Source organism: Manacus candei, unplaced genomic scaffold (assembly GCF_025592945.1).
Source record: "Manacus candei isolate 608988 ecotype Guabito, Panama unplaced genomic scaffold, ASM2559294v1 h1tg000084l, whole genome shotgun sequence".
NCBI lineage: Eukaryota > Metazoa > Chordata > Aves > Passeriformes > Pipridae > Manacus > Manacus candei.
This window is the reverse complement of record NW_026138132.1, coordinates 3,995,612-4,013,626: the sequence shown is the minus strand read 5'-3', so window position 1 is coordinate 4,013,626 and position 18,015 is coordinate 3,995,612. Positions and strand designations below refer to the sequence as shown.

At 44.9% G+C, this 18,015-nt stretch overlaps 1 protein-coding gene across 3 annotated transcripts in view; it reads right to left on the bottom strand.

The window, feature by feature from the left end:
* Positions 1-18,015, bottom strand: part of LOC127481990 (tetraspanin-15-like) — a 42,651-nt gene that overhangs the window by 12,692 nt on the left and 11,944 nt on the right. For 2 of the 3 annotated variants that reach the window (XM_051811919.1, XM_051811917.1), the window contains 3 exons: positions 11,463-11,537; positions 7,732-7,827; positions 3,193-3,306 (listed from right to left, as the gene is read on the bottom strand). In XM_051811919.1, coding sequence (XP_051667879.1) covers positions 3,193-3,306; positions 7,732-7,827; positions 11,463-11,537 — 285 coding nt within the window. The remainder of the gene's footprint in view (positions 1-3,192; positions 3,307-7,731; positions 7,828-11,462; positions 11,538-18,015) is intronic. The other variant, XM_051811918.1, reaches the window with a different exon arrangement.

The following is an 18,015-nucleotide window of genomic DNA, read 5'->3' as shown; positions in this document are numbered from 1 at the left end:
CCCTTCCAACCCCAACCACTCCATGATGTCAGAGGTTTGAAAAGAGACATTGGAATTGTCTTTTTCTTCCCTAGGGTCCCACCCCCCCATCTGTTTGTTCTGGGATGGGGGGTCAGGGAGGGGGTGGGCTCGGGGACAGCGCGGTGGCCGCAGGGACAGCGGGGAGTCCTTGGGTTGGGGGCTTTGGGGTTTGGTCCAGGACCAGACAGAGCAGGAGCCCCAGTTTTGGCCACCTCTTTCTCTTTTTCTGAGAGGAAGTCTTTTTCCCCCACGGGACACCTCATGGAGAAGACCAAGAGAGAGAGACAGACCCAGGTCAGAGTGAGGTGTTCTGCCTTTGCACTGCCTGGGGGAAAAGGGATTGTCCTGGTTAGAACAGCTGGGACCAGCTCATCACTGGATGGGTGTAACCCAAAACTGGGTATTCTAGAGCCTTCCATGCCATTTCCAGAAACTGTTATCAATGAACCATTTCCACCCTCTGCCCAGAGCAGCCCTGACCCCTCAGGCTGTAAACTGGGTGTTCAGAGGCCTGAGAGACAGGAGGGTGCTCCTGTGCTCACACCAGTGTGGAACTGGGAGACAGGAGGGTGCTCCTGTGCTCACACCAGTGTGGAACTGGGAGATAGGAGGGTGCTCCTGTGCTCACCCCCAGTGTGGAACTCCCCACCCTGAGGGAGGTGCTGGACATTCCTGCCTGAACTAATAGATAATCTTGGGGTCTTGGGACTTTTTTAACCACTCCTGCGATCCAGAGGAAGACTCCAGACCACCACTCTCACCCAGACTGCACCACCACTCTCACCAACAGGTTTTTCCCCTCTCCTTTTCCTTTGGACTCAGGGGGCCCAACAAACACCACCCTGTTCATGCCCCAGGGTGCTGGGTTATACATTTGGGTTTTGGGAGTTAAAACCAACTGTTTGTCTGTATAATCGTATTTATTGTATTATTTTATTAAATTGTTATTCTGATGTATAATGTCTCCTTTGAGTTGAGTTCATTTCCCCTGATGGTTTACCTTTAAACCAGCACAGGGATTCCTTCATTGCTGGCTGCAGGCACAGGGGGCTGAGAGCAGCTGTTGAACTGCCAGGACAGTCCTGCCTCCCCACCCAGCCCCGGGTTTCTCCCCCCACCTGGGGAATTGGGACTTTGTTTTGTTTCTTCTGAAATTTTTTGGTTGCACCATTTGTTGTTTATTCAGATTTTGTTAATAAAAAGCTGTCTCTTTTCCTTTTCCACACTTCCACCTGAAGTTTCTTAATTCCTGAATTGTAATCTTGTTAAACTAAGACACAGGATTATTCCTTCCCCTCTGTATTAATTACCTGGGATTTTTCCCTCTTTGCTCTGCCAAGGTCTTTTCTTGGCCAAATTCTCACCCAAAACCATGAGGAGTGTAAAAATACCCCACAATCCACTTGGATTTCTTCAACACATCCCCACTTGTACCACAAAAGGACAACCCATGAATTTCTAATTCCACCTCCAGGAGCTTTAGGATTCTTAATCAACGCCCTGATTAGAGCTGACAATTATTTTTGCAGCTGATTTGCATGTCAGACTTCCAGTGATAATTAAACCACTTCACATTTCACCCTCTTCCCCACTAAAAACCCCACAACAATACAAGGTTGATGATAAATTCTCCTTATTAAATACTTGGGGCACAGCCAAGGCTGGGAGCCAGTGCTGATCCTCCCAGTGCTCTGAACCTCCAGGAGGTTTTGCTACCAGGATTAAGCTCAGCAAATCCTTGTTTGGAAGTTTATAGCACTGCTGGTGCAGCAACCAGGGATATTTGGGCTTGTTTTTGGCCCAGCTCCTGGGATTTTTATCTCCACATGTGTTGGATTGATGACAACGAGGAGCAGGGTTGGCTTAAAAGGTCTGTGTCAGCACTGACACAGGCTCAGCAGAAAAGCTCTGCTTGGAGGGGGATGTCTTCATTCCCAGATTTGTGAACCAGCTCAGGAGAACCTCCTGGCTCTGCAGATCCACTCCCCTCTGGAGTCCAGCCCCATCCAACCCAATAGGTTGGAAATGCCACCTTCCAGGGGCAGTTGCTCGTGGGATTTCTCTCATCCACTGCACAAAGGCAGCTCTTTGTGCAAACACAGCCCCATTTCCAGGAAAATCCTCACAAATCTCCTCCCCAGGAGCAGATCAACACCCCCAACACACTCCTAAACCCCTCAGGGGCTGAGAAATGTGTTGGACAGGAGAGGAGCAGAGTGCATCCAGATCCATACTGGGATGCAGCCAAGTCATGGAGTCATGGAATGGACCTTAAAGCTCATCCAGTGCCACCCCCTGCCATGGGCAGGGACACCTTCCACCAGCCCAGGTTGCTCCAAGCATTGCCCAACCTGGTCTTGGACACCTCCAGGGCTGGGGCAGCCACAGCTTCTCTGGGCAGCCTGTGCCAGGGCCTCCCCACCCTCACACAGAACAGTTTCTTCCCAATATTCCATCTAAACCACCACACAGAATCATGGAATCCTTTGGGTGGGAAGGGAACATAAAGCTCATCCAGTGCCATGGGCAGGGACACCTCCCACTAGATCAGGTTCCAACCTGGCCTTGGATATTCCCAGGGATGAGGCAGCCACAGCTCCTCTGGGAATTCCAGCCCAGCCCCTCAACACCCTCACAGCCAACAATTCCTTCCCCATATCCATCTAAATCCCCACTTTTCCAGTGGGAAGCCATTCCCTGTGTCCTGTCCCCCCATCCCTTGTCCCCAGTCCCTCTCCAGCTCTTGGAGCCCCTTCAGGCCCTGGAAGGGGCTCTCAGCTCTCCCTGGATCCTTCTCCATGCAGAGCATCCCCCAAGTCCTACGTTGCTGCTATTGTTTTAAAAACAATCCTCCAAACCATTTTGTATCACAGAGTTGAAAACTTTGGCATTTCTAACAACTCCTTGGATGATACAAACAGAAACAGGCTAGGACTTTGCTCTGCATTAAAACAGCAGAGTAAAATACAACAAAAATAGTCCACAAATATATATATTTTCTAGTTCTTTATCATCTCACACTGACTGATGTTGTGTCAAGCTGAAAATGCAGGTTAGAAGAAATCCTTCAGCGCAGAAATATGCAGTGATAACCAGTGATAAAAAATATTCCATTTTTTTTATGGAATATTGAGTGAAATAAAGGCATTTTCTGTGCCTTGTCTGCCTTACCTTCCTGATGCAGCACGTGTAGGGCACCCCACAGGCCAGGGGCCCACTGCTGTTGCAGGAGTGGTACTGGTTGACCCCCCAGTCTCGATATTCATCCCCACCACAGCAGGAAAACTGCACAGAGAGGAAAAGGAGAGGGTGAGAGGGGCAGCTGAACCAGCATTTCCAGGGCCATGTCCTGCCAGGTCAAGGGGGAGTGGATTTAACCTGAAAGAGAGCAGGGCTAGATGGGATATTGGGAAGGAATTGTTGGCTGGGAGGGTGGGGAGGGGCTGGGCTGGAATTCCCAGAGGAGCTGTGGCTGCCCCTGGATCCCTGGAAGCATCCAAGGCTGGGTTGGAGCAATGTGGTCTGTGGAAGGTGTCCCTGCCCATGGCAGGGGGTGAATGGGCTGATCTTTCAGATCCCACCCAACCCAACCCATTCCATAACTCCAACACATCCCCCTCCAGCCTTTCCCTGCAATCTCCATCCCCAGCTTTGACAGCCCCAATTATTTCCTGCTCTCAGGACCCTGAAGGGGAAGCTGAAGACACTCTGTAAAAGCAGCAGAGTGGGTGTTAAGCCCTGCTTAGCCCTGGTTTAGAGGCTGTGGCAGTTCCAGGTGGATCCCAGTGCTGGAGTCAGCTTTGCTTGGAGCCCAGCAAAGCTCAGGCTCATTCAAGCCTGACTGATTTAATTCCAGGTGACTAATCCAGCCTATTCCTGAGGGGAGATGGCTCTTCCAGCCCCTGAATGAGCAGATTTCTTGGCTCTTGAAGGCAGCTCAGTTGGTGCCATTCAATGCTAATAAGGCTCCAAAGTCTAACAGGGATTTCTCCTCCTGTCAAGTTAAATTAGAGATCAAATGCTGCAGCTACAAAGGGGAAAAAAAGCTGCTTTTTTCTTCTCTTCCCACAATGAAGGCAAAAAAAAAAAAAAAGTTTAATGAAAGTCATTCTCTGTTCTCCACAGAATAAAAATGGGTTTGTTACAAAGCAAATCATCCCTTCTTGTGGCAAACAAATTTGAATCTTCACATTTTTCCCCCAGAAAGAAAAGCCTGGAGAGGCAGGAGAGGGAAGGGGCTGTTTGGTAAGATAGAAAAAAACCCCAGGTTTTCTCCATTTTTAAGCATCAACCTCTTCAAGGAGCAGTTTTTGCAGAGGCTGAACCCTCTGAGTATCTGCTCCCCCCAGGGGTAATTCTTGGCCAAAGGGAGTAGGAGAAGCCACAGCTCTGGGGGTTCTCCCACCCCAAAATGGGCAAACACGGCCAGGAGCAGCCAAAACACAGATTTGCAACTAATTTCTGACCTCCTACCATAAATTCCTCTGTTGTTTTTAATCCCACCTGTGTCAGGGAGGGAGAGCAGCTCCCAAAATATGCCTGGAAAGAGGGGAGAAAACACCCAAGGGGATATTGGTGGGCTTGATACCCCAATGCTGCAAAGTTTTTTTTCCATTTCCTTTTTTAATTGTGCAAAACTTGGTATAAAATCCTTCAAACAAATTGCCAGGAAGCCTCACTGGGGTGTTTTCTCCTCTGCAAAAAGAGGTTTAGCCCAAACTCCTGTCGTGCCCGTGCTTATTTCTAATAAGGTGGGCCAGCCTTCAGGTGGGTTTTACTTTCATGTGGGTTCCTGCAGCTCAGAGAGGAATAACAGGTGGAAAAAACCAAAGGGAGAACATGGAAAGAGCCTCCCAGGTCCCACCTGAGCAGCTCTGAGTGTTCAAAACTGCCTCCACTACCTGAGAAATGAGGATTTTTTTTTCCAGCTCTAATATCCTCCTGGAAGGAGCCCCACTGGGGGAGCTGCCTTTAATCCTTCTCAGAAGAAGGGAGGAAGTTTTATAAGCACAGCATCTCACCTCTCTGAGCTTTACTTTGAGTTTTGGGCAAGAACTGAAGCTCTGGCAGCTCTTTGAAGTTCAAATCAGACTTTGCTCTTCCCCTTGTAGCAGCAAACCACTAAAAATGATCAGAGAAGGAGAACTGAGGGAGTGACTGGCACCAAACCTGGCTGGATTTGCTTTTAAGAGAAGCACAGTCGATTTTATGGCACCTGAGCAGCCCAGGTTACTCTGAGAGGATGAAAACTTGGTGTCAGCATGGAGGGATCACCTCCAGCTCTGCTTTCTTGGATAAAACACAAGCCCAGAGCAGCCTGTGACCATCACTTACTGTTAATTCTTGCCATTTGCCTCACTAAAACCCTTGGCTGAGCTCAGCTTTGCTGGCACACGGCTTAGTTAGGTCAGGCAGAACCACCCCAGCTCCTCAGGATCTGAGTTTGGCTTGAACCCTCTCTCAAGTGATGCCTTAAACCAGAGCCAAGCCCCTTCCCACACTTAAACCAGTCCTGGTGGTCTCCAGCCTCACATCCCAGGGCTGCAAAGGGCAGGAGTTCAGCAAAGAGTGAGAAAAACCTCCAACTATTGGTTTTTAAGTGCCAGGAATTGCAGTGTTTCATTACCAGGGTGATGGTGCAAACCATGTGGATTCACCTGTTGTCACCTCCTGGTGTGTGTGGCTGCCTGTGAGCAAGTGGAAATGGAAAAAAATTGGCCTCAAAAATTAATATGACTTGAGAGAAGGTTCAAGCCAAACTCAAGTCCTGAGGAGCTGGGGTGGTTCTGCCTGACCTAACTAAGCCGTGTGCCAGCAAAGCTGAGCTCAGCCAAGGGTTTTAGTGAGGCAAATGGCAAGAATTAACAGTAAATGATGGTCACAGGCTGCTCTGGGCTTGTGTTTTATCCAAAAAAGCAGGGCTGGAGGTGATCCCTCCATGCTGGCACCAAGTTTTCATCCTTTCCAAGTTGAACTGGGCCCATAAACCCAATTTTTAGTATCTTCTGAGACATAAATCCTGTGCTTTGGCCTCTCCTGGTCCCCCCCTCAGGATGAGCAGCTCTGCTGATCTCAATCCCTGCCCTTGCTGTTGCTCCTGCTTTGGAAACCACAAAAGCACATCGACCCTCCCAGCAAGGAGCTGCACAGCCTTGCAAAGCTCGTTGTCTCCGAGGCAAAACGTGGGATAATAAAGATTTATGTGGGAGTGGCCACAACTTTTAGCACAGAGAGAGCCTTCGAGATGAGGATCTTCCCCTGAAAACTTGTAATAAAAAGGGGAATAATAATTCGAGGGAAGAAGTAGAGGGGAAAAATGTTGGAAAAAGGGAGGGAGATTGTTTGATAAGAGTCTAATCCTCGGTGGTTTGGAGATACAGGGACATTCCCATAAATAAACCCAATGTATCTGGAGGTTTGTGATCCAAGGCTCCTCAAGGGTGACTCCAACAAGGACTTTCTGCACCCATTTATCATCCAGAGGTCGGAATTCCAGCCTCCTTTTGGGGTGGTTAGAGTAAAACTTGGAAAATATTCTGATCTTGCTCAGAATTGGGCAGGACCTGAGACCTTCAGAGGGTTCTCAGCCTGATTAATGAGCTCAGCTCAGCAAGGCTGGCTCCAAAGGCAAGAGCAGGGATTTACTCCAAGACAGGAGAGGTCAGAGGGCCTTAAATTCCAACCACATCAAAGAGGAAGGAGCTTCAAACCACCTTTTCTTCAAAGAGAAACAAAAGACTCCCAGATTTATGATGCTTCATAATGAAAGGAGAGAAACTGGGCTGAGGGGAGAACTGAAAGAGCTTTGCTGGGAAAGCTCTGCTCTCCTCAGCCAATCCAGGAGACAGAAAATCCCTGAAATTCTCCTCCTGCACCTCAAGTTTTGAGGGTTTTCCACTTTTTTTTTCCCCATTTATCAAATGCTTTGAGCCAAGTGGTCCCTCCACAGTGACTCCAATAATGGATAAACCAAATATCCTCAAAATATGAGCAAAACCACATCCCCCAAATACCCAGATGTGGCACCTGGGGACGTGGTTTAGGGTGGGCTTGGCAGTGCTGGGTTGGACTTAGACAGGACTTAAAGAGTTGTTGATCCTCGGGGGTCCCTCCCACCTCCCAATATTCTGTGATTTGGTGACTCAGAGGATCTTGGGGGGCTTTCCCAACCTAAATGATTCTGTGGAGGTCACCTCTTCTTCCAGAAAATCTCCAATTTTCCCATGGGAACAAGGGCTTGGCCAGGTCCTGGCGACACCAGAGCCAGGAGACCCACCCAAGGTGCCCCTCTAAGGGTCTCTGTAGCCCTGAAGCAGCTCCAGCACGTGTTATTTTACCTCTTCACCTCCCCCTGAGCAGGTTGGGGAAGATCCAAAAAAGCTCCCAGGCTTTAGGTCCCAATTTCCCACCAAAACCCGGGAATATAAATATCCTGGAGCGGCTGGTGAGGAGCAGGAGATGCTCTTTGCAGCTACGCAGACGTCAGAAGGACTCACCAAAAACCCCCCTGGGGAGCAGAAGTACCCAAAAAAACCCCCCTGCAAACCCAACCAGGTCAAGATGTTCCAAGCAGAGCAGCCAGAGGCTGGGAACAAACTCTAAAAGCGCAGTGAGAAGGAATGTTTGTGCTTCAGGGGTGAGTGGAGTCAAGAATTCCTTGGAAAATCCGCCGTCAGACCCCCCCTGAGGTGACTCCCCCTCCAACCAAACCTTTTGCTGCACAAAATCCAGGATGTTCTTGAAGTCCAGGTCGTCGTAGTAGTGCCTGATGCCCTCCTGGATGTTGGAGTGGAAAACCTCGTTCATCTGGGGACAGAAATCCCAAAAATACGACTCGTGGATGGAAAATGTTGCAAAACAGCAGGTTTTCCAGAGCTGTCGCTGGAGGAGAAGTTTAACCCTGGAACAGCCTATTTTTGGGGGGCAAACTCCATCATTTTTGAGCTCTCTGGGTTAGAGCTCCCATGGAATTTCCCCTTTCCATGCACGTCCAAGCAGATCCACCCAACTTTCTCAACATTTTATTTTTTCCCATTATTTTTCCATTACTTCTTAATTACTGATTTTTCCTTATTATTTTTTAAATTACCTTTTCCTTTATATTGATTTTTCCTTATTTTTGATTTTTTTATTACTGATTTTTTCTTGTTAATTTTTTCTTATTAATTTTTCCTTTTTATTGAGTTTTTCCTTTTTATTGATTTTTAATTAATTTTTTCTTATTATTAATTTTTAGTATTTATTTTTTCCTTTTTATTGATTTTTTCCATATTGCTGATTTTTTCCCCTTATTGACTTTTCCTTATTATTAACTTTATTACTGATTTTTTCCTTTTTATTTTTCCTTATTAATTTTTTATGATTGATTTTTCCTTTTCATTGCGTTTTTCCTTTGTATTGATTTTTTATTATTGATTTTAGTATTTATTTTTTCCTTTTATTGATTTTTTCTTATTATTGATTTTTAGTATTTATTTTTTCTTTTTTAATGATTTTTTCCCTTATTGCTGGTTTTTTCCTATTATTGATTTTTTCCTTATTATTGATTTTTTATTATTTTTCCTTTTTTATTGATTTTTTCCTTATTTTTATTACTGATTTTTTCCTTTTTATTAATTTTTTATTATCAGTTTTTCCTTATTACTGATTTTTTTGCTATCAATTTTTTCCTTATTAATGATTTTTTTATTATTGATTTTTTCCTTTTTATTGATTTTTTTCCCCTTATTATTGATTTTTTTTCCTTATTCTTGATTTTTTCCTTCCAGTTAACCACTAATTGAACTGAAAACCCCTTTTCCAGGTGCCTGGGAAGGTTCTTATTGAGCTGGAAGGGAGCTGGGAATGTCCTGGGAAGAGTCTTTGACTCCTCACAATCCACCAGGAATGTCAATGAGGGAAAAAAAGAACTTTACTCTGAGTTACAAACGGGAGAAAGAGGGGGGAGGAAACGTTGCTGTGCATAAATTAACACTGACAGGAAAATTAGAGGTTGGGAAAAGCAGGAACAGAAGAAGGTGGAAAAAAGAGGGATGAAGGCACCTCAGAACTGCAAGGAAAACACAGCAAGTGGGGCTCAAACAGCCCTCAGGGGACTGTTGGGGTGGGAGTTTATTAAGATTTTAATTCCTGGTTTGCTCCCCATTAATGACACAACAGAAAACACCCAGTTTTTACCCTTTTCCTGCTTGTTTTTTCCCCAGAAAGGCTCATCCCAAGATCCTCCTGTCCCCCAGGAAACATCCCTAATTAAGTCTTGGTTTAAGGTGGGACATAAACGTCCCAGGGTTAATTCAGTCCTGGTTATAAGACCCCTCCAATCCCGTTGATCTCCAAGCCCCATTTGCATCTCCACAATATTTCAATATTCAGTAGCTTCAAGGCCACTAAATTAATTCCTCCTTGCTGCTTATTTAAGCAAAAATCCAATTCAATATGGTTTTAAGGAGTTTAATAAACAACCATTGTTCCAAATGCAATTTTGTGCCTCCAACCAATTTTAGGTCAAGTGGATTCATCACTTGTCAGACCCTTCTTTTCTCCTTCCCCCACTGTTTGATTTTTAATTAGGTTTTGATATCGCCCGTTAAATTTAAATTAAGGGACAATTTAGGCCTTAATGGATTCTGCTCAATCCAAGAGTTTCATCAGGAGGATTCAATCCCTTCTCCTGATGGCCCCCCCCTTTCTCCCTGGCATTCCTGCAGTGCAGGATGGTGCTGGGAATCAATCCTGAGGCTCAGATTTGGAACAAAGCAGAGCAATTAATGCTGAATTTCACAAAAAAAACCAGTGTGCAAGTGGCAGCACTTCTGATTTTCTGTTTGTGGTCTCGAGCAATTTGATTTTCCTTGGAGCAGCACTGAGGATTCAAGGATCAGAGGGGTTTGGAGAGCTCTTGGGAGCTGCTGGATGGAGTTGGTTATAGCCCCCCAAAGTCCTCCCCCACTGCCTCCCTTCAACCTTGGGGCTCAGAAGTCCCAAATCCCAGTTCCTGGGCTGATCCCACAGCCTGAGCAGCAGGGGAGGGGGAATTCTGCCCCCTCAGGTGAGACCCCACCTGCAGAGCTGCTCCAGCCCTGGAATCCCCAACATCAGAAGGATTTGGAGCTGCTGGAGAGTCCAGAGGAGGCCCCGGAGCTGCTCCAAGGGCTGGAGCCCCTCTGCTCTGGAGCCAGGCTGGGAGAGCTGGGGGGGTTCACCTGGAGAGGAGAAGGCTCCAGGGAGAGCTGAGAGCCCCTTCCAGGGCCTGAAGGGGCTCCAGGAGAGCTGGAGGGGGACTGGGGACAAGGGATGGAGGGACAGGACACAGGGAATGGCTTCCAGTGCCAGAGGGCAGGGAGAGATGGGATATTGGGAAGGAATTGTTGGCTGTGAGGGTGGGGAGGGGCTGAGATGGAATTCCCAGAGAAGCTGTGGCTGCCCCTGGATCCCTGGGAGTGTCCAAGGTCAGGTTGGAGCAACCTGGTTTCGTGGAAGTGTCCCTGCCCATGGCAGGAGGTGGCACTGGATGATCTCCAAGGTCCCTTCCCACCCAACCCATCCCATGTTCTTGCCCATCTCTGGCAGCTCCAGCTCCATCCCACCAGCAGCACTGGGGGTCTCAGACCCTCCTCAGCTCCAGCCCAGAGGCAGCTGAAAGACTTGGGTTTAACCTGTCACTGTAAGGGATTTAAATGCCAGGGAGTGGGGGGAGATGGGATTTTGGGAAGGGATTCTTCCCAGGGAGGGTGGGGAGGGGCTGGGCTGGGATTCCCAGAGAAGCTGTGGCTGCCCCATCCCTGGAAGTGTCCAAGGCCAGGCTGGAGCAACCTGGGCTAGTGGAAGGTGTCCCTGCCCATGGCACGGGGTGGCACTGGATGGGCTTTGAGGGCCCTGCCCCCCCAAACCCTTCTGGAACTCTGGGATGGGTTTCAAACCACTGAGCAGTTTGTCCATCAGGGAATCGATTTTCAGAGCCTGGAAACAGAAATCCCAGAGGTTTTTCCCCTCCCTTATTCATTCCCTGAGCCAGCAGAGATTGATATTGGCTGCTCAATCACTTGTTTGATTGCAGGGCTGAGATTAAATTGGGACCAGCAGAGTTTCTGCAGCAGGAGGTGGAGGGTGGCCAGAAAGGGCATCACTGGAAGCATTTCTGGTCCAGCACACTCAGCTCTGACTCAGACCCATTCTTAGGACTGCAGCCAGAAGCTCACCTAATTAATGAGAGAAGCTTAATGAGTCCTCAAGAAAAAAAAACCCCAGGTTTTTGGCTGAGGCTCTGTGGCTCCATCGGGGGCTCTGGGTGGTGCTGGAGATCCACCACAGCTTTGGAGCACCAGGAGCAGCCCCAGCAGAGCAAGGAAAACCTTCCATTCCCAGGAATCACAGATAATTGAGGGTTTTCCTCCCTGCTGACAGAGCTTGTCACCACTCAAAGGCCTCCTGGCTGCACCCACCTTGTTCTCAAAGATGATTTCGATGAACAGCAGCAGCAGCTCTGTGAGGAAGATCACCAGGAGGACCCAGAAGAACTGAAATGAGGAAAGGAAGGATTAGCCCAGCTCTGTGTCCAGATGTGCCATCAGGACACCTGAGAGTTGCCCTGAAACACTTGGGAATCAGATCATTTCATTACCTGCTCTCCAGGGACCTGCAAATCTCCTCCAAAGATCTCAGTCTTAACAAGAAAAGATGTTTGTTCCCTTCAAGAAAGGAAGGAAGGGTGGAAGAAGCCAGGTGGCCAAATTCTGTGTGGGAAAAGAGGCCAAATGGGAGCAGTGGGAGCAAATGTTATCCCTGGGTAGGCCCAGGTGTGTGGTGGGAGGGTTGGACATGAAGCTTCCAAGCTGGACATCCAGTGGAGGATCTTACATCCCACAGAATCCAGGCAATAACTCCTGTGGCAACAAATTTAGGCTGGGAATCAACGTCCTGGTGGAGCAAACGACTTAAACCAGGAGGTTTGACGCTCTTGCAGCCCTCACAAATCAGTCTCCTTTGGTCCCTCTCTGAGAGGTCCCATCCAGCTTCAAATCCCACTTTGGAAGAGTGAAAACAAAGCTCTGCTCAGCTCCCACTTGTCTCCCCAAGGTTCCCTCTCCCAGCTCTTCTTCACCCAGAAAACCACCTGAATGGAGCATCCAAACCCTCCTGGACAGAGCAGAAAGCATCCCTTTTTTTGCTTTCCCAAGCACTGCAGGAATTGCAATTTTGGAGCCTCAAGAGAAAAAGGAAGGTGAAAAAAAAGTTGTTAAAAAAAGGGGGGGATGGGGTGAGGGGGAGAGAGAATTTATTACCACAATATTAACTTGGACTGTTGGTTTATTAGAGTTTACAAAGTCAGGGAGCCAAAATTCAACCTCCAAAGCTCAGCAAAACCAAAATGCTGCAGCAGCCAAACACCATTTCATGCCCCAACCCCCAAATCATTGGGGTTTTAATTACCCACCCACTGATGAGTCCTCAGAGCCACCAGACAGGTCCCACTGGAGGAGAAGCTCCCCCTCCATCCCCACCAAAATCAGCTCCTAACAGGCCAGGGGTCATTAGGCAAAGGAACCCCTAATTAAGGAGATAATTAAGGTGTTATCTCAGTGTCAGAGTTTAAATGCATTTAAACTCCTATTAAGTGGGGTTTTTGGAGGCAGCCCAAGGCTCTGGATCCCCCAATGCTGCAACAGGAGAGACAAATTCAATTTTGGAAATATTTTTGTCCTTCAACCTTTGAAGCCAAGCAAATAATTAAATCTGAGTGGTTTTGTGCTGGTTTTCCCAGGAAAATTCCAGCTCTTCCCAATCCCACTGTGGCAAAGGATTGAGGCTGCAAACTCTGATGTGTTTGGTGTCCATCATGACATTCACAGGTAGGAAAACTCACCTTTTCCAAAAGAAGAAGCCCAAAAAAGAGCTCAATTCATGGTCCTTGTAAAACCTTATAAAAGGCCAATGTTAATTGGAAAGAAAGACTGGAATTCCTTACAAAAGGGAGACAGAAAATGTGGGATGTCACACCAATTATTCCCAGTTCCCCTTGGACACCCCACAGTTTGTAACCTCACCTTCAGAAATCCACATAATTATAATAAAATATTCACATAATAATATATAATATTTCAATATATTGTCAGAACAATATTATTGTAGTAACATATAATGTAATAAATAAAATATAATAAAGAATATATTATAGGAAGATATATGTATATGTACATATATGTCATCTGTAATTTATTATTAATATATTATATAATACATAAGAATAACATTCTATATATTATGTTATTCTCATATATAATATATATCATGTTATTCTCTTATATAGGATACCTAACATATTATGTTAGTCTCTTACATATTATATATATGTTTGTCTCTCATATATCATATATAATACATATGTTATTCTCCTATATAGGATATATAATATGTATAATGTTAGTCTCATATATTATATATTAATAATAAATTATCATACTACATATACTAGAATAATATATCTTAATATAACATATTCTTTATTCTATTTTATTTATTACATTGTTATATTGTGTATTATAATATAATATCCACATATTTATAATTCAGAGAGGAATTGCAAGCACAGCAGCCCCAAATCCAGGTCTCCAGCACAAGCCTAAAACCAGTGAAGTCTGAGTCAAATCCAGCTCTTCTTCACCAAAAAAATCCTCCAAGTGGACCATCCAAACCCTCTCTGGCTGCATGGACAGAGTGGAAAGGGGATTTTTTTTGCACTCTGAAGGATTGCAGCAGCCACAGTCCCTGCAATGCACATTTGGGAATGGAACTCTTGGCAACATCCCCGATAATATTCCCTTTTCTCTGGACACTGCAGCCCTTGGTGTTTGCCAGGGCCAAAAAAATCAGCATTTTTAATCTTAAACAGCCTCCAGCAGCAAAATAACGAGCAGAAACCCCCATTAAACAGCATTTCATCCTGCCCAGAGCTGCCCTAAGTTTGAGGCAAGTTGGGAATCATAAATCAGCTAAAAAAATAATAATCAGGACAAAAGATGATGTTCCTTCTCCCCCCCCAGTTTTTGCACAAATTCACCCTCTCCATGGAAGTGCCACTTAAATGGGTGGCCTTGTCTGCATTTAGGGTTCACTTCTCCCATCCCTGAGAGGGGATGAGAAGGAGGGATTGGGAAGGTCCCTGAGGATTCCATCCCTCCCAAAGCACAAACCAAAGCCCAGATTTCAGGGAGGGAACTCCTCGACCAAACCTCGATCTCACCCAACGTGCTGGAGCAGCAAAAAGCTGCTTCGTTCTTATTAAAATTAAAGCTCAATTCTTATTAAATTATCAGTGGACACAGCCAGGTCAATCTGAAGAGCTCATCAATCCAACATTCCTAATCAGTTATGCTGCTTGATTCCCACAGATACCTTGGCAATGGATGGATCTCCCCCGTTCCTTGCAGAGCCCTGAGCTGCCCCTTCCCTCCTCTAAGGAGCCTCCAGCGAGGTTTTGATCATCCTTAGTCCCTCCCAAAGCCCAGCTGAGCAAACCTGTGCTCTGCCTCAGGCTTCAAGACAGGCCTCCTTCAAATTTTGGGAATAACCTGCCTGGAGTGATCCCTTCCCACGTGTGCCCTGCCTGGTGGGATTCCTGCCACCTCCCTGCTCCAGAGAGGAAGTTTTTGATGGCAAATTTCACCCCAGGAGCTTAAAAGCCACCTGGAATGCTGAGCTGGTCCCTCAGGTTTCACCTCCCAGAGGGCAAAAACCCCCTGGAATACCGAGATGATCCCAAGGAAATGTTTCCAGCTGCAGGTCTGGCTGCCAGGGGTGAAAACCTGCTGCTGCTTCATTCCCAGGGGATGAGCAGCCCCCTCCAATTCCCGGTTGGAACACGTCCTGTCCAGCAGGAAGGATGAACAGGGATCAGGGACAGATGGGAGCAATGAGGGGTGAATGAACCACGCTGGGATTTATTCAGGAATCAGCCCAGGAAAGGAGATTTGAGCTCAGTCCTGAGCTCAGAGACGCTGGAGACACCCCGGGCCAAGTGTGACTCCAGTGGGATTTTGGGTGGGAGAGGGATGAGCTGCTTGCCAGAAAACAGGCAGGGAAGAAGGAGATTTGAGGTGAAAAAGGGCAGATTTACTGGATATTGGGAAGGAACTGCTCCCTGTGAGGTGGGGAGGGGCTGGGATGGAATTCCCAGAGAAGCTGTGGCTGCCCCAGCCCTGGAAGTGTCCAAGGCCAGGTTGGAGCACCCTGGGACAGTGGGAGATGTTCCTGCCCATGGGATTAGAACCAGATGATCCTTAAGGTCTCTTCCAGCCCAAACCACTCCCTGGCTCTGTGTTTCTATGAAATGCAGGCCTGGCCTTGGTGGGCAGGAGGGGCTTGGAGCACATTCCCTAAATAAAATAATGTGGGTTTTATGGATAAAAGTGTCCTGGGCACAGGGAGTTGTTGCTGTGCTGCTCAAACAGGAGCTGCTCTGCCAAGTCTCTTCATCTGGGCTTTGTTGTCCTCGTTTTATCTGTGGAGGAGACATCCCTGACAGATTTTAGGGGTTTTTTTTTTCTTGCTTCAAAGCAGTTCTGAGAGCTGGTTCTCAGTGGGAATAAACAATGATTTGGGGTTTTCAGAGAAAACAGCCTCTGAGCAGCAAAGCAAAGGCTGAGGAAGGGCCACGTGACATCAGGGAGAGATGGTGCCTTAAAAACATCATTTAAAGTTTCAGTTTTGCGGGGAAAAGAATCTGGATTCGCGTTTCTGGGAGGCAGAAAAGATGATTTAGTGGCCTCCCAGGTGGAGTGAAAGATTTATTTATCACACACCTCAGCATTCAAAGTCTGCACGTTCCATGTGTTCCCATTTATGCAGAGGGAACAACCAGTTCCAAAACACAGGACAAAACCTGGGGGCTGCTGCCCTATAAACTCCAAAAAAAAAAAAAAAACAAACCAGGGGGATTTGTGCTTTGGAGGGAGAGAAATTAAATTCAACAAGTTTTTTTTGATCTGGAGGATGGGAAGTCCAGATTTTCCACCCCTTGGGGACCTGTCCCTACTTTTATATTTGTGGGACAAACCCTTTTCTTGCAGTGGGACTGACCTGGCCCCTTTGCTGGGGAAGTGACAATGGAAATGCAGCCCCAAAAGATTAACTCTTTCAAACTATTCAGTTAACTCTTTCAAACTATTCAGTTAACTCTTTCAAACTATTCAGTTAACTCTTTCAAACTATTCAGTTAACTCTTTCAAACTATTCAGTTAACTCTTTCAAACTATTCAGTTAACTCTTTCAAACTATTCAGTTAACTCTTTCAAACTATTCAGTTAACTCTTTCAAACTATTCAGTTAACTCTTTCAAACTATTCAGTTAACTCTTTCAAACTATTCAGTTAACTCTTTCAAACTATTCAGTTAACTCTTTCAAACTATTCAGTTAACTCTTTCAAACTATTCAGTTAACACTTTCAAACTATTCAATTAATACTTTCAAACTATTCAATTAATACTTTCAAACTATTCAATTAATACTTTCAAACTATTCATTAACTCCTTTAAACTATTCCATGAATAACTGTTTTAAACTATTCCATTAATAAGTATTTTAACTCTCCCATTAATATAACTGGTTTAACTCTCCCATTAATAACTGTTTTAAGCTATTTCATCAGTGACTCGAACTATTTCATAATTGTTTCCTCATCAAGTCTTTTAAATTATTTCCTTATTCCACTAAACCACTTTATTCTTTCAAACCATTTCACCCTGTTCCAAATGCAGAAGAAAAAGGAGGGGATTTACTCCTTTATTTATTGGTATATTCACCTCCTCTGTTTTAAACCTGGATTTCAGTGGCTGCTCTGGGTGATGATTCGGGGCTGGCACAGGGATGTGCCACAATGTTTTCCACCTTAGTTTTTGCCTTTTCCCCATAAAATCAGGGATAAACCAGCTGCTCTGATTGCTCTGATTCAGGGCCCTCGAACCAGCAGGAGCTGAGGCTCCTCCAGGGCCATTTATCTGCCCGGGAGAACAATTCCCGATCCACACAATGGCCCGTGATTGCCGACCCTGTGCTCCTCCTCAAACACTAAAATCTGTCCTCGGCCATCATTTCACCTCCTCAGCCCCCCCAGATCTGTCCTTTGCCTTCATTTCATCTCTTCAGCCCCCCCAAATCTGTCCTTTGCCTTCATTCCACCTCCTCAACCCCCCAAATCTGTCCTTGGCCATCATTTCACCTCCTCACCCCCCCAAATCTGTCCTTGGCCATCATTTCCCCTCTTTATTCCCACTGCATCAGGGAGAGGGAGGCACATTTTAAGCCCAGCTCAGGAAGTTGCATCCCAGGGTCGACACTGAGAGGGAAAATAGGAAATTGTAAAGAAAACAAGTGGTGAAGCTGCTGCTGGAGTTTTTCTCATCTTGCTGGGGCTGATATTGGAAAGAGCAGTGTAAATACATATTTAGATATAAATATAAATAAATATAAATATAAAATATAAATATATAAAATATAAATATAAAATGTAAATATATAAAATATAAATATAAAATGTAAATATATAAAATATAAATATAAAATGTAAATATATAAAATATAAATATAAAATGTAAATATATAAAATATAAATATGAAAATATATAAATATATAAAATAAATATAAATATAAAATATAAAAATAAAACAAAATATAAAATATAAAAATAAAACAAAATATAAAATATAAAAATAAAACAAAATATAAAATATAAAAATAAAACAAAATATAAAATATAAAAATAAAACAAAATATAAAATATAAAAATAAAACAAAATATAAAATATAAAAATAAAACAAAATATAAAATATAAAAATAAAACAAAATATAAAATATAAAAATAAAAATAAAAATAAAAATATAAATATATAGAAATATAAATATATAAATATATAGAAATATAAATATATAAATATATAGAAATATAAATATATAAATATATAGAAATATAAATATATAAATATATAAATATATAAATAT